This window comes from Choloepus didactylus, chromosome 2 (genome assembly GCF_015220235.1).
Source record: "Choloepus didactylus isolate mChoDid1 chromosome 2, mChoDid1.pri, whole genome shotgun sequence".
NCBI lineage: Eukaryota > Metazoa > Chordata > Mammalia > Pilosa > Megalonychidae > Choloepus > Choloepus didactylus.
In genome coordinates, this window is record NC_051308.1 from 233,103,951 (window position 1) to 233,119,284 (window position 15,334).

Genomic DNA, 15,334 nt, shown 5'->3' on the forward strand with positions numbered 1-15,334 from the left:
AATACCCATCTGGTTGTTGGCATCAGGCTGTACCTGGCTTTCTGGTTTTGCCCCAGGGACACACACCCCCCCCACACACACACACTCCCTTCCCTTTAGTTTGGCAAACGCCTCCTCCAGCGAGTCTCCCCAGACCCCCGGGCAGGGTTAGGGGACCCTCTGGGCTCCCACCAACTCTTTTCCTCGCCCCCGTGGCAGCTCCACGTTTTAACTGTCTGCGCCCGAAGTGGGGACGGGGTCCTGCGTCCTGGCGCCCAAGGGCTGAAGATTTGTCGAATGATGAGTGATGAGCAAACTAACCACGGAGCGGAGCCAGCTGGCAACTGCCGCCGCCGCGGGACCGGAGGAGTCGGGCTGGGCGGGGCCACGCTGGACGGACGGGTTCGCGGCCCACTGCGAGAGGAGCCTGGCGGGAAGCCCCGCCCCGCGCGCCCCGCCCCGCCCGCGGCAAGATAAGACTGCGCGCGGGGCCGCCGCGGGCTGCAGCGGCGGACGGGCTCACCTGGGACAGGTGGCTCCAGGCGAACCGGGACGGCAGAGGACGGGCAGGGGGCCGGCACCGAGAGGAAGATGCTGCGCGAGCGCACTGTGCGGCTGCAGTACGGGAGCCGCGTCGAGGCGGTGTACGTGCTGGGCACGCACCTCTGGACCGATGTCTGCAGGTGAGCAGGACCACCTTGCCGGCCTTGAAACCCGGATCTTGCTCCCAGAAATCCCGAGAGCCCACACACACCCCGGAGCCCTCTCCGACCTTCCTCCGGCCTGAGCTGCCCCTCATCCAGAGCACCCTGCGCCCAGAAATCCTAAGAACCTCACCCCCAAATCCTGAGAGCCCTCAAACCTTATGTTCCTGAGATCCCGAGACCCTCAGCACAGCCTCAGTCCCAGCTCTGACACTACCCCTTCCTCAAGCCCCCTTTCCCCAGGTCCCCCCCTTCACCCCTCTTCCCACCTGCCGACCCTCTCCATCCCCCCAGCACCCCGCTCAGCTTCTGCAGCCATCCTCTCTCCTCTCACTTCCCCACTTTCTCCTCAGCACATGCCTTCTCCCCGACCCCTTCCCCTCAGGCCCTGACTCACCACCCACCTCAGCCCAGCCTCCACCCCTGCTCCCTGGCACCTCTCAGCCCAGCTCAGCCTCCACTGGCATCCACCTGGGACTGGGGCAGGGCCAGAGGGAAGCTGCCCTGGGACAGAATCTGGCCCCAGGGGTTGCTCAGGCTCCGATTTTGCCCTGGGGGGGCTACTGCTGTTGGCCTGTCCCCAGGCACTGGCCGTGAGCTCCTTGTCCCCAAATGCCTTCCCCTGACTTCACCCTGGGCTCGGAGAGGCGCCTGGTTCTGTCCCGCTGAGGCCTGGAATTCTGGGTGTCGAGGTGGGTCCTTGTTGGAAAAGTGCCCCTGATTCGGATCCTCTTCCTTCCCCTCTTCTCTCTGTCTACAAACCTTGTGGGGGGCAAGATTTCTGAGACAGCAGGACATGGCTTGGGGGTGGGGGTGGGAAATGGAGTCAGAGCCACACCTCTACCCCCAGCCCCCAGGAAGCAGCCAAGCCCACTGAGCCATCTCCCCACAGTGGGTGGGGTAGGGCCTTGCAAAGGTGTGGCTGGCGGGAGTGAAGGGGTGGGAGAGCTCAGGGTCGGTTCGTGCTGGAGTAGCAGCCCACTACTCCAAGCATTTGAAATGTTCCCCTTTGCTGGGGTGGGAGGGGACAGTCCCAAGGGGAGGGGGCGTGCAGGCCTCTGCAGGGGCACCCATGTAGTGATCTCGAGGTGGGGGAATCTACCTCTCTGTGCCTTAAACTGAGCTCTTATATAGGTGCCAACATGGCTTATTGCTCCCGAATCATTCTGTCATCTGGAAGTTGCCCAGTGTATCCCCCTTTGTCTTCCCCACACACGCTCCCCCAGCCCCATTCTCCCCTTCACCTCCTGTGGCCCTGACAGCCTTGCCCCGACAGTCTCTTGCCACCTCCAGAGCAGGCACTGGCCCTAGCCAAGCAGCTCTCCCACTGCCCAGCCTCCCCAAGGACAAAAGGCCCAGCCACCCCACCTGCTGACCCATTTGGGACCTGGGACCCTCTCCGTGCATCCGCCCCGGGCCCCATCTTCTGCCTCAGTCACCCCACATGTGAAGCTCGAGGTGGACTGGGTGGTCTCTGAGAGCAATAACAGCAGTGGAGTGTATCCAGGCCCCAATGACCAGGGGGGAGCTCCCTGCCTTCCCCACCCCCAGCCCTGAACTGGGCACTGCCGGGGGTGGGCCAGGAGCCAGGGCGCTCAGGTCTCTAAGCCTCAGCTGTCGCTGTAACACGCTGTTTGTTCACTGGGGCACTTTAGGTGCAGCCCGCAAAGCTGGCACAGCACCTCCAGTGGGGAGTGGGGGGAGTGGGGGGGGGGCACACTCAGGCCCTCTGCCCCCTACTGTCCTGGCAGAGAGAGGCCCAGCCTGGGTGGGGGCAGGGAGTGGGGGAGGTGTGGACCTCTCCTCCCTCTGGCGGGGTCCAGCCACAGCAACCCCCACCCCACTTAAGATTCCTAACCACCACCAAAAAAGGCACACAGTCTACACCGGCACTCACCAAGAGAAATAGAGTACAAGCTGCCAACAGGCCACATTTGTCATTTAAAATTTTCTAGTAACAACATTTTTTTTTAAAGTTAAACATATGAAATTAATTTTAATAATATATTTTCTTTCACCTAGTTTATCCAAAATGTCAGTTCAAAAGGCAATCAATATAAAAATTATTAATGAGATAGTTAACATTCTTTTTTTTTGAACTAAATCTTTGAAATCTGATGTGGATTCTACCCTTGCAGCACTCCTCAGTGGGCACTAACCACATTTCATGTCCTCAGCTCCTCGGTAGCCACATGTGGCTGGCGGTCACCCTACTGGACAGCAAGGGTCGGGGGCTGGCTTCTTGACTTCAGCACTAATGCATTTGGGGCCAGATACTTCTTTGTTGTGGGGGATTTTTAGGATTGTACATCCCTGCATCCCTGGCTTCTAGCCCCAAGATACCAATAGCAACCTCCTCCCCACCCTCCCAAGTTGTGACCCCCAAAAATGTCTCCATGCATTCCCAGATGTTCTCTGGGAAGCAGAGAGCAAAATCACCCCCAATTGAGAACCACCGGTCTAATGGAAGGAAGCCTCTTCTGGAATTAAGGAGACGGCTATTGCTGCTGTGGTTTCTTCTAATATTTGTAATAATAAGAGCTACTGTTAGTATTAATAATAAGCAGGTGATATTCATGAGCACTAAATCACCAAATGCATTGTGTCATCTCGTCCTCACCACAGATCTTTTTGAGAAGGTCTGTTCTGTAGATGAAGAAATGAGGCTCAGTGAGGTGAAGCCATTTGCCCAGTCACACAGGACTCAGATCCACATCTGACCCAGAACTCACGCTCCTAACCTCCACTCTCTCCTGCATGACCCTAAAAGGAGCCAGTTGGGCTGATTGACCCTTTCAGCTGGCGTCCCTTCTGCCCTTCACCTGTCCCATGAGTCTGCTGACCCTGGAGACTTCCCCTCCCTTTCCCCTCTTTGGCCCTCATTTTCTCACCACTTCCCACTCAGTTATTCTAAGCCCTGGCATAGATCCTGACTCAGGACTCCACGGGATGCCCCCCAGGCCTCCAAGCAGGCCCCATGTGACAAGGCCTGGGGAACTCTGAGCCTCTGACCCCAGGGCTCTGGGCCCCCTTCCCCGAGACGCAGGCACACCCTCTTTCCCTTCACTCCATTTCACAAAGACCCTGCAGTCCTGGCAGGAACTGCCCATGGGTGTTGGCTCCCGTCCTCCTATCCCTGCAGACTGTAAGTGGGGCTCAGAGTGAAAGCTGCTCTCAGGAATGGAGAAGCAGGCAGGGCAGAGGAGAGAGGCAGGTTTCGAGATAACCCAGACTAGGTTCCCAGCCACTTGCTGTGTGACCTTGAGCTAATCACTTTACTTTGCTGAGCCTCCATTTCCATGCCTGGAAAATGGGGACAAATGAGGGTCAATCAGAGAACATGAGGAAGGACCTTGGGCCTGGTGGAAGATGTGCTCACTGTTGCAGTGATGAACCCTGCAAAGGGTCACCCCCAGGCCACCATGGGAAGGGGTGCTCCAGGCCACCCATCCTCTCCCAGCAAAACCAGTTCCTTCAGGGATGGATGCCTTGACCCCAACCACATTCTGTTGCTAGTCTCCGGCAAGCTATTAGTATATGCACAGAAAGAAGGAAGTGGTTCTTTTTTTAGAGATTGTACTTTGTGGTAGTCGTTCAAGACACTTGTTTTTTCCTTCTGCTACTGCCAGATATACTTATCTCAGATCTGGATGAGTGCACCTTGCCCACACAGTCTTTCCAGGTGGTCCCTTTAGCTGATGACTGCTTCTTTGCTGGAGCTGCCTGGATCCCACCTGATTCTGGCTTGAAGTTGGAGAGGGTGCAGAATGAGTGGCTTCCCCAGATTGGTTTAACCCTCCTACCCGTCTCTGAGGGAAGGCAGCCTTGGAATAAAATAACCTGATGATGGCATTCTGCCCAATTCTCCAATGACCCACAAACCTGGGGACAGCTTCTCCCATCCCTTCCTCAGTTTGTGCATCTGTCCAGGGGGGGTGAGAGTTTCTTGATGAGGCAGGTGTCCCCTTCTCTCCCCTGAGGAGAGATGGGCTCAGACTTCATGTTCTGAAGAAGGGGCTTTAGGGCAGATGTGATATTAACCATTGTCTCTTGCCTCTGCAAAGCTGTCCCCCCTTTACATATGATCTCACAAGGAGCCCGGGAGGTGGCAGGTGGGATGAGCCCCTTATCCCCTCTGAGAGGCAGAGGCCAACCAGCCATTTTTCCAGGCGGGGCCTTGCCCATCACTCTCTGGCAGGAGATAGGCAGAGGGTGCCTGGGCAGGGGTTCCCAGACACTGGCACCGTAAAATGCTGGGGAAGCAGGGGAACTATTCCCTTGTGTTGGGACAGAGCCCGGAGAATTTAACTTCTTCCCCATCTGCAACTCGCTCCCAGGTTTTCTCTGCCTGCCCCTTGGTTGATGTGAGTGGGGGAGGGGGGTGGTTATGTGTTTTTTCATTTTTAAAATTGTCCTTAGGACAAAAGCTGGGGAGAGTCTGAGATCCAGTTTGAAGCACTAGGGGCTCAGGATGGCATGGTCTCTCCTTCCATAATGTACCAGGCCGTGCCCCAGTGATAATGTCTCCTGCCCATTCCCCATTCTCACCCTTGGCTTTTCAGACTCTGTTAGACCTTGAATGCACCCAGCCCATTCCTACCTCAGGGCCTTTGCAGGTGCTGTTCCCTCCACCTGGGACCCCCAGAAGCCTGACTCCTTCCAGTCAAGTCTCAGCTCAAATGCCACCTCCTCCAAGAAGCCATCCTTGACCACCCCATTTCATGGTGCCCTATCCCAAACCCCAGGCCCTCTCTACCTCAATAAGTTTTTTTCTAGAAATTTTCAGATCTTCTTTATTTACTTAGTACTACTAGCTAACATTTATTGGGCACTTATTATGTGCCAGATAGCCTTTTTAACACTTTGCATGCTCATCTCACATGTATTCAATAATTTACATGTGTTTAACCCTCACAACAATGTTGAGTTAGATGGTTATTGCCTTCCTTTCTCACATGGGGAAACTGAGGTCAGGAATGTCTGTCCATGGTGACGTAGCTGGTAAATGACGGTGGTGGGATTTGGACTGGGGCAGAGCCCAGCCCCTGACCCCTCTGCGGGCTGCCTTCCTAGACTTTGTATTTAAAGCATCCTCCTCCTTGCTCCCTGCCCTCCTCATTTCGGCCCTTAAGTCAGTGAAGGACTCCTTATTGAGTGAATGAATGAATTAATGAATGGACGTATGTGGCCATTGATGCATTGGACTGGCCTCTCGTTGGTCCAAGTGCCCCACGCCCAGCATCAAGGGAGAAGAGACACCATTGTTACGGCCATGGAAGGTCCAGAGCCTGTGGCAGAGCTTGGCCAGAGCAGGGCTAGCTCCTGAGAGAATGACAGTGGGGAGCAATCCAGGCCAGGTCAGGTGGCCCCGTAAATTAGAACAACACCCAGAGCCTTCAACCCTAAAGGGACACCCTGCCAGGAGCTGCTCCAGGGCTCGGGTTTCAGGCTGGTTCCTGGGGTGGGGAGAATTCTGAGGAGGACCTGGCACCCTGTGTTCAGTGTCCACAGGCCCCGGCACAGCTGAACCTGAGCGCCTTTCCTCCTTGTCCACAAGGCCCTTGGGCAAGCCGGATGGCAGAGCCCGCCCCAGTGCCCCCAGCTGGACAGCACACCTATTAAACTTGGCCATGCCAGATCCTGTGCCCAGGGGCTTTGACTGGCCCCAGGCCTGCTTATCTCAGTCATTTGCCCAAGAACTAGAGTGGGAGGCTGGTCTTTGGTGTCCCCTCTCTGAGCCTCTGACCCCCATCTGCAAAATAAGCAGGGGGCCCTAGAGTTCCCTAAGGGCTTCTCATTTGGGCCTTCTCCTGAGCCAGGCCTGACCCCAACACCACCAGGTACCCCCTACCTGGAAGACTTTTAGGAAGGACTCTAACCTATGGGTTCTCTCCTTCAGAGGGAACAGCCAGGCCTGGAGCTCAGAGAGCTTGAGTTCACCTCCCAGTTCCACCATTACCCTCCCTGAGACTTGGAGCAAGTGCTCGTCCTCTGCGGGTCTCAGTGTGCCCATCTATAAAATGGGGTGACATCAGGACAGGCTTCATTGGGTTATTGAAAGGATGGACTTTGTGGGTCAAGGACTTGGTAACAGTGCTTAGCACCTAGTAAGTGCTCAGTAAGTATGAATTAGGAATTTGAAACAGTGTTGGGTTTGTGATAATATTATTAAAACAAATAATAATGAGAGATGGTCCCTGCCTTCAAAAAGTTCATTAACAATTATGGGAAAAAAACATTGAGCAGCATTTGTTAAGTGTTATTTGAGGCACCAGCAAAGGGGGGAAGAAATGATTTCTGGTTGAAAGGACCCTGGAAGACTTCCTGGAGGCAGTGGCAAGTGGACTGGGTCTTGAAGGATAAACAGGTGTTCAGAGTAGGACCAAGGACATGCCATGCAGATAGATCAGTGCAGCAAACACCCCAAGGCAGTAGAGGCATTGGGGTGCATGGAGGTGGAAAGGTTGTAGTTTCAGTGGCTTCAAGTTTAACTCTAGAGAGTCAGTGAGCTCGAAGCTGGGGCTTTGAATGCCAGGCTCAGGCATTGGATTTTGTTCTGTAGGCAGTGAGGAGCCATCGAAGGTTGCTGAGGAGGGGGTGACATAGATTAGAATGTTTCTTCCCTAAAGAGAGGGATCCAGGGCAGCTAGGGGCACCAGCGCTGAGCAACCGGGGCTGCCAGGGTGACCAGGCAGGAGGAGGCTGGCTGAAGACAGGCGTCATGAGTTTACCTCCACCGACCCTGTCCAGAGCAGCTGCCCAGCCCCAAGGCTCCAGCCACCACCATATAGGTCACCAGGGGCGAGGCCTGGCTTGGATCTTCCTACCCCAGCCCTGTCCCCTTCCTCATTCCCTCCCCTCAAGCACTCTCAACTTTCCCCTCACCCTCCTCCAGAGACCCGAGGCCAGGGCAGACCCAGGCTGCCAGGAAATGGGATCACTCTGGGGTGAGCTCTGGCTGGTGAGGCCCAGGGCAGGTGGACCAGCTGAGAACTCCAGGTGCCAACTAGGAGCAGGCATGTCACACCTTCAAGTCTGGGATTTGCACCCCAGCCTTTCAAGGCCAAGCCGGTGACCCTCCCCACTGAGCAGAGACCAGAGAGACTGTGTGACTCCCAAGAGGCCACACAGCCTTTGTGGGGCTGAGCAGATTATTAGGTCTCAAAGCCCCAGAATTCCCTTGGGCTGGGCTTAGAAAACATCCCTCTTGTACATCTGTCACTGCTTTCTGAGCCTTGTCCAAAGTTCCTTTCTTTGCACCTATCAGTTGGCCGTTTGTCTCCATTTCCACGACCACTGCCCTGTCCCAAGCCATCACCATCACTCACCTGGACAGCTGCAGTCACCTCCTCCCCTGAGGTCCATTCCCCACCCAGCACCCTAGGGGAATTGTTTGCAGTGTAAAATCGATCATGTCACTCCCTGCTTAGCACCTCTGGTGCCTCCCACCTCTCAGGACAGAGGCCAAGTCCTGGCTGTGACCTATGACCTCTCTTCCCACCACTCTCCCTCCCTCTTGTTCCCAAACTCCAGCCACACAGACCTCTTCCAGTTTCTTGAACATGCCACGCTAACTTCCACTCCGGCCACCACCCGAGCTGTCCTCACTGCTTAGAAATCTCGGCTCCTCTTCCTCTCTTCCCTGGGTCCGATTCAGCACTTCTCAAAGTGTGGTCCTTTGATCAGCAGCATCAGCTTGTTAGAAATGCAGCTTCCCAGGCCCCACCCCAGACCTGCTGAATCGGAGACTTGGGGGTGGGTTCAGCAGTTTTTTCTTTAAGGGTCCCTCCAGGTGATGCCACTAAAGGTTGAGGACTAGGGGTCTAATTCATTCTTGTCCATCCTTCGGAGTCTAACATTTAGACCCCCACACAAATACCACTTTCTCAGAGAAGCCCTCCCTGACCAGGTAGGCCTCACGGCATCCTGTACTTCTCCTTTATTATAATTATCAAACAATTAATTGTATACTCCATTGAAAGTCTTTCTCTCCCACTAGAATATAAGCTCCATGGCCAAAGGAAGATATTACCTTGTTTGCCACTCTACGCCCAGCACCTGCAGCTGTGCCTGGCACATAGTAAGTGCTCAATAAACGTGCCAAGCAAATGACCAAGTAAACAAGCCCTACTCTTCTGGCCCTTCCCCCAGTGGACATTTATAGAATACTTTCTATATGCCTCTACTAGCCAGGGTCCAAAACAAAATAAAAGAAGAAGATATGCTCCCTACCGTTAAGGAGCTAAAAGCCACATGGGAAACATGGAGACAAATCGACTGAGGTGGGTCTTCCAGGAGTGATGGGCATTTGCTAGGCAGAGAAGTCAGGGGAAAGAATCACAGATAGAAGGAACAAAACATGCAAAAGGCACGTGACGACAAAGAACGCAGGGAGTCACCGAAAATGAGGCTGGAGTCGAGGTGAGAGGCACTGGCTAATTGCCACTGGTTGAACACTGGGCTAAAGAGTTTGGATTTTATCCTATGGGGGGCTCTGAGGAGCCCCTGGATATTTTTAAGCAAGTGCCCTGATTTTAAAAAAAAATCACTCTTGTAATATAGTTTGGGAAGCCAAGAGGCATAGGTTCCTTCATTCATTTATTCATCAAGTATATATCAAGCATGGCATGTCCTAGGAGCTAAGATACAATGGTGGGCAAAGCGGACATGGTCCTAGGGGTTCACAGTCCATCCCTCTGTCCTCACTGTCTTTAGCCTCTTTCCATCACTCCTTTTCCCTCGATACTTTCCTGGGCCCTCCCACAGCTTCCAGGGACTATCAGTGCCCACAGCTCCTGGTCTCGGGTTTCTGCGGGAAATTCTGAGAGGTTCCTCCTGGGGACAGAGGCAGCCAACAGGATCTGCAGGGAGACAATGGATGTCTTTGTTGCTTCTGCCAGGGCCGCTCCAAGAATAGCTGTTTGCTCAGCTTGTTAGAAGGGCTGGGGCTGGGGCAGGGAGGAGGGGCGGGGGGCTTCGGAGCTCCAACCTGGGCCTGTGTTAACCCTGCACTTCCAGGTCCCCCTCCAGTTTCTCACTAGTCAGGGGAGTGAAGTCGGGCAGGAAGCATCACTCACAGTGACTATTGTCAGAGTCTTCAGAGACCATCCTGCCCTGAGCAGTCGTAAAGGGCTTTTTTTTTCTAAATAGACTTGTATAAAACCAGATGAAATGCCAGCTTTTCAGCATCCCCTCCCCACCCCATTGCTCTGACCTGGTCGTATCCTCTCATTTTACGCTTGATGCAATGGAGAGGAGAAACACCTGGCCCAAAACCACCCAGCACGTGGAGGGACAAAGCTGGGACTTGCACTTGAGGAAGGTTTCCCAGACCCAAGTCCATGATTTCCCAGACTCTCACAGTTTTTGCCAAGACCACATTCTACCTGTAGTACTATCAACTTAAAAATGTTTCTTAAAACCGACTCATGTTTTTCTACATGTCATTTTAAACAGAGATTTTGTATTACTACCATAATTGGAAAGCCTTTATCAGTTGCATAAAAATATAACACAATTAACACACAGGTCTTTGAAAATGGTCACCCATATGCCACCCGAAAGCATCAGATATGTCCCAGTGGTCCCCATGGCTCCCTCTGGGAAATACTTCCCGGACACTTTGGAAAGGTTCTGTCTATCTGCAGCTCAGGTCCACCCTGGCTGGGTGTGTGTGATGTGCCCAGCTCTGTGCCGGGCTCTGAAGGATGACATGAGTGTTGGAAGAGGCGTATAATCCAGAGGAGGGCAGGTACCACATGGCAATAGCACAAGGCAGAATACAGCCCCAGCCCTGTGAAGCATGAGGGACGAGGACCATGTGGGCGGGAGGGGTGGGCTGTCACTCTTTGTCTTATGTGTCAGCAAATGGACACTCTAAGGAACAAAGGACTCACTCAAGATCCCCTAGGCAAGTCAGTGGCAAAATTGGGCATGAACCCAGATCTTTTGCAATGTATCCCCAATCCAGGGGTTTTGCCCAGATTCTATGCCTTTCCTAAGGATGGGCATGGAAAGAAGACAGCAGGCCACGGCCAACAAGTGTGCAGCCTCAGGTCAGCCTGTGTGGCATCGTTCTGCATCCTGGGACTCTGCATCCCCATGACAGACTGGGGAGTCTGGAGAGGGGCAGAGGGACAAGACATGGAGTAGCTCTGGGGCTTCTCTTTTGAGTTCCTTCCCCAACATTGGGCATGAGCTGCCTGGACCCCTGCCCACTCTCTCCAGCCAGTCCCTGAGGTCAGTGGTCTTTGCCAGCAGCCTTGGCCACCCCAGGGCTCTAACCACTGGACTGCACTGCTGCATAACTAGTCTAGTGATTATAGCTCTGTGGTCCCTGAGTGGCAGCCTCAGCAGCACCTGGAAACATGTTAGAAATGCAGATTCTTGGGCCCCACCATGACCAACTGAATCAGAACTTCTGGGTGGGGCCGGGTGTCTGCATTTTGATGCTGATGCTGCTGAACTTTGAGATTTTAAACCTCTTACTCAACCCTGGCCCCTGCGTCAATTGTTTGCTGCCCTAGTCGCTCCCTGGTCATGCCAGCCAGACTCTCCCAGGGTGGGATCCATGAATCTGTAGCCTTAAAAAGAAAAAAAATACAAAACATGAAGATTCAAACAGCACCCCCAAATGATTCTGACACCCAGCGACGGTTGAGAATTATTCTGGGCCCAGAAGCACCAGGTCCTCAAAATAGCATCTGGGCCTTGAAGACAGACACGTGTGCCTGGGACTTAATCACAACCCAGTGAGAATCCCACCAAAAGTCCTCGGAGTCCTCTCTGGCCTTTAGGAAACTTCAGATGCAGGGCTAGATTTAGCAAAGCCCTCAGCCCTGAGTACCTTCCTCCCGTCTGCCTGTCCTTCCTGTTATCTCCCCTTAAGCCAGATCAGACAAGTTAGTTCTTCTGCCCTGAAGTCTTGATGGCATTTCAAGAATTCCAGAAGTGTTTGCTTTTCAATGGAAAGGAACCCTGGACCCCAAGGAATGACCCTCAGAAGGTGGGAATTCCAGGCCCAGAGAGCTGTGGCAGGAGGGAGGGGGTGTTGGTAGCAGAGCCACCCCCATCCTTGCAAGAAGTCAGCCCCATGATGCCTGCCTTCCCCTCCTTCATTCCAGTTCTCCCGGCCTTGAGCTCAGAGACACTGGGTAGGGATTGGGAGATAAGATGTAGGCCCATCTCTGCCTTTGGGGCAAATTCATTCCTCTTTCTGGGCTCCAGTCGCCTACCCTTACGGTGCCACATGGCTCCCAATGCTGGCTGCCCATAGGAAGCAGGAAGAAGCTGTTAAGAATTCAGATCCGGACCAACTCTCAAGCATTCTGACTCAGTAGATGCAAGAAGGCCCAAGGAATCTATTATTTCTAACAAACGCCCTCCCTCCCACAGGTGATTGCAAAGCAGCTGGTTCCTTTGGGGTCCCCTCAGACCAGATGACCTGGGAGGGCCCTGGCAGCCTTGCCCCTCCGGGAGTCTCCTCCCTGAACCCCCTTGTCCCACCTGCCCCGGGGCTCCCCATGACCCTCTGTCCTCTCTCCCGGCAGCGCGGCCCCAGCCGAGGCCCAAACCTTCAGCCTGAAGCACTCGGAGGGCGTGCGCGTGGAGGTGGTGCGTGATGGGCAGGCCGAGGAAGTGGCCACCAATGGCAAACAGCGCTGGCCCCTGTCGCCCAGCACCACACTGCGGCTCACCATGGACAAGGCGAGCACTGAGGCCAGCAGCAACAAGGTACCCGGCTGGGAAGGCCACCCCTGCGGGCCTTGGGCAGGCCCAGAGCAGCGCAGTCCCCAGAAACAGAAGGCAGGCCGCTTACATCCTTTTCAGTTTTCTAGTAGCCACATTAATAACAGAAAAAGGAACAGGCAAAATCAACTGCAATCATGTATTTTATGGAGCTCCATGTATCAAAATGTTATTTCAAAGTGTCATCAATATAAAACAAAATATTAATGAGATAGCTTACCTTCTGTTTTTCATGCCAAGTCTTCTAAATCTGGCGTATATTTTGCACTGAGATTTACACTGAGTCAATTCAGACTGGACCGTGGACTTGTGGCTCCATAGAGGGTTATAGCTGTGCGCTGTTGGGTGGTGGAGAGTTTAGAATCATTGGAAGTGACAGTCACCAGCATCCCTGGGTTCATTTCCTTAAAGCAGGATGCTTGCGGTAAAGTGATTTTCCCAACTGGGTTCCCTGCCTCCTTGCTGGGTTCTCTAATTATGAACAGCCTCTTGACCACATGCTCCATCTCAGTGATGGCCCTGGGTGTTGTTCAAAGACATCGACCTCAGCCCCATCCCCTGGGGGCTTGGGGACAGGGGCCCTGGACCTACACCATCCCAGGCAGCAGCATGCACATGGGGTACGGGGAGGCAGATGGATCCCCAGATATTCTCTACGGAGAGGAGCCCACCGTTGGGCTCAGTGATCTGGGAGAAGCAGCCCACCAACCCTGGAGAGCTTGCTGGAGGAAGTGGTTTCAACTTCTGGAGAGGGTTGGCTTGATGGGCCGAGAGGAAGGGAGTGGCTGATGGCAGGTTTTCCTGTCTGTGACCTCTGACCTCTGCTCTTCTCTCCCTGCCAATGTGCTCCGCCCCCAAGGTCACCATCAACTACTATGAAGAGGAGGGGAGCATTCCCATCAACCAGGCTGGGCTCTTCCTCACGGCCATTGGTGAGTGGGCGTGGCGGTGGTCTAGGTGCCTCGGTACCCCAGGGCCTGGCATGGTCGCCCTTCTTGGCGGCACCCGGGCAAGTCTTCAGCACTGTGGACAGGGCACGAGTAGCTGCCTCCAAATAATGCGAGCGTGTGGAGCAACGGCCCCTCTGCACAGGGGGTGGGGGCTTCCGAGGCGTGCCCTGCTCGGCCAGCTACAAATCCAATGCCAGGGTCCCCGTCACAGGCTCTGTGGGCCGTGGAGGACAAAGAGGACACTCACTTCCTCATGCCACACCCTGCACCCTGCTGCCCCTCCCCAGCCTGGAGAAGGGCATCCCTACTCACAGTGAGGGAATGGCCAGTCTACAGACCTGTCTCTCCCCTTGACAATTCTGCCCTCCTGGGACCCAACCCTGGGGGCCCAGAGGTGCAGCCCTGGGTCCTTAACTCACCCAGTGCAAGCCCCTCATTTGGCCCTCAAGGGCAGTATGGCCCAGAGAGGTTAGGAAACTTGTTCAAAGTCACATGGCAACCGGGTGGCAGGTTGGATCCAGACTCCGGATTATTCTCCTCCCAGTTTCTTTCATTACTGCCCCTGCCCTGCCCTACCCTTCCCTGCCCTGGGGCACATTGTTTTCTGAACCTCAGTTCCTGTGCTCTTCTGCAGTTAAGGGTGTTACTTTTATAATTTAAAACAAGAGAAATGTTTAAATCATGCAATGTTTAAGCCAAAAGGACATTTCAGAGGGTCACATTGTCTGTCCACCCCTGATTTAAAGTTGACAGAGCTGCCACATGGCAAAAGGAGGGAACTACCAGCTAAGGAGCCCCTACTATGTGCCAGGTGCTTTCAAAATAATAACAATAATGCCTCCCTTTTATTGAGCACCTACTCTGTGCCCAGGACTGTGCTGGGTGCTGTAATGACGACAACGACGATGATGATGATGATGACAATGATAATGGAGGATCCCTAACATTTATTGAGCAATTAAAATGTACCAGGCTCCAATACTAGAGGCTTTCCAGACATGATCTCAATCTATTCTTACAGTTGTTCCAAGGATGGACACTATTATTTTCCCCATTTTACAGATGTGAAACCAAGGCTCAGAAAAGGTAAAACAAAAACTTGCCTGGGGCCACTCATCTGGAAAGGGGTTGGTAGCACCCCAAATTATTTCTAGTATCTCACATTTTCCAGGGGTCTTGGAACTCATTCCCCCCACCCCCACCTCCTGCCAAAAAAAAAAAAAAAAAAAAAAACCTAATCAGGCCCCCAGCCAGCACCCCCTTATCCAGCCTTCCCCTTCTTCTTTTAGCTGCTGAAGTAGGCTCAGCAGCAGCACTTTTCTGCTCCTAGGCTAGTTCCCAAGGGGCTTGATGGCTGGTGGCCCTGCATCTCTGTCTGCACTGAGGGGGTGCCCAGTGCGGGGGCCTCACACCACCTCGGGGGAGACTGGGGAGCTGGTAACAGAGCCTCCCGGACGTGACTGGGCCCTGGCGTATGGAATGTTGTGTGCACGCTCAGCCCCTGGGCTGTCTCAGGTGACCGTCCTGCAGGAAACCTAATCCCACAGAGATGGTGACCCCGTTCCCGGCAGCCCAGCTAGAGACACCTGAGGACGGAGAAATGGGGGGCAGTGGCCAGAGGCCTTGCAAACGAGGGTGATTCCAGACCCCCAGGCCGAGCTCATCCTTCTCAGGTTCTGAGGTCTTGCTTTCTTTTAATAATTTTTGGTTTACCTGTCAGCAGTTTCCAGATACTTAAATCCCAGGGGCCAGGGAAATATCAAAACAAAATGTACACACAAAAAACAAAAACCTGAAGTGACTGATGTAAGACTGGCAACTTTAAAACTTTGCAAAAAAATTTTTAAAACATTAATAAAACAATTTTCCATTAACTATTACCATCGTCTCATGAAAAATGGTCATTTTAACACCTGAAAAGCAGGCAGGGCATCATCTCAGAATGAGAGTCAT

At 53.7% G+C, this 15,334-nt stretch overlaps 1 protein-coding gene across 1 annotated transcript in view; it reads left to right on the forward strand.

The window, feature by feature from the left end:
• The first annotated feature begins 469 nt into the window (after positions 1 to 469).
• PADI2 (peptidyl arginine deiminase 2) overlaps positions 470 to 15,334 on the forward strand; it is a 41,012-nt gene continuing 26,147 nt past the window's right edge. Inside the window, exons 1-3 of the mRNA XM_037828383.1 lie at positions 470 to 662; positions 12,233 to 12,416; positions 13,291 to 13,363. Of these exons, the coding sequence (XP_037684311.1) occupies positions 571 to 662; positions 12,233 to 12,416; positions 13,291 to 13,363 (349 nt within the window). The 5' untranslated portion in view covers positions 470 to 570. The remainder of the gene's footprint in view (positions 663 to 12,232; positions 12,417 to 13,290; positions 13,364 to 15,334) is intronic.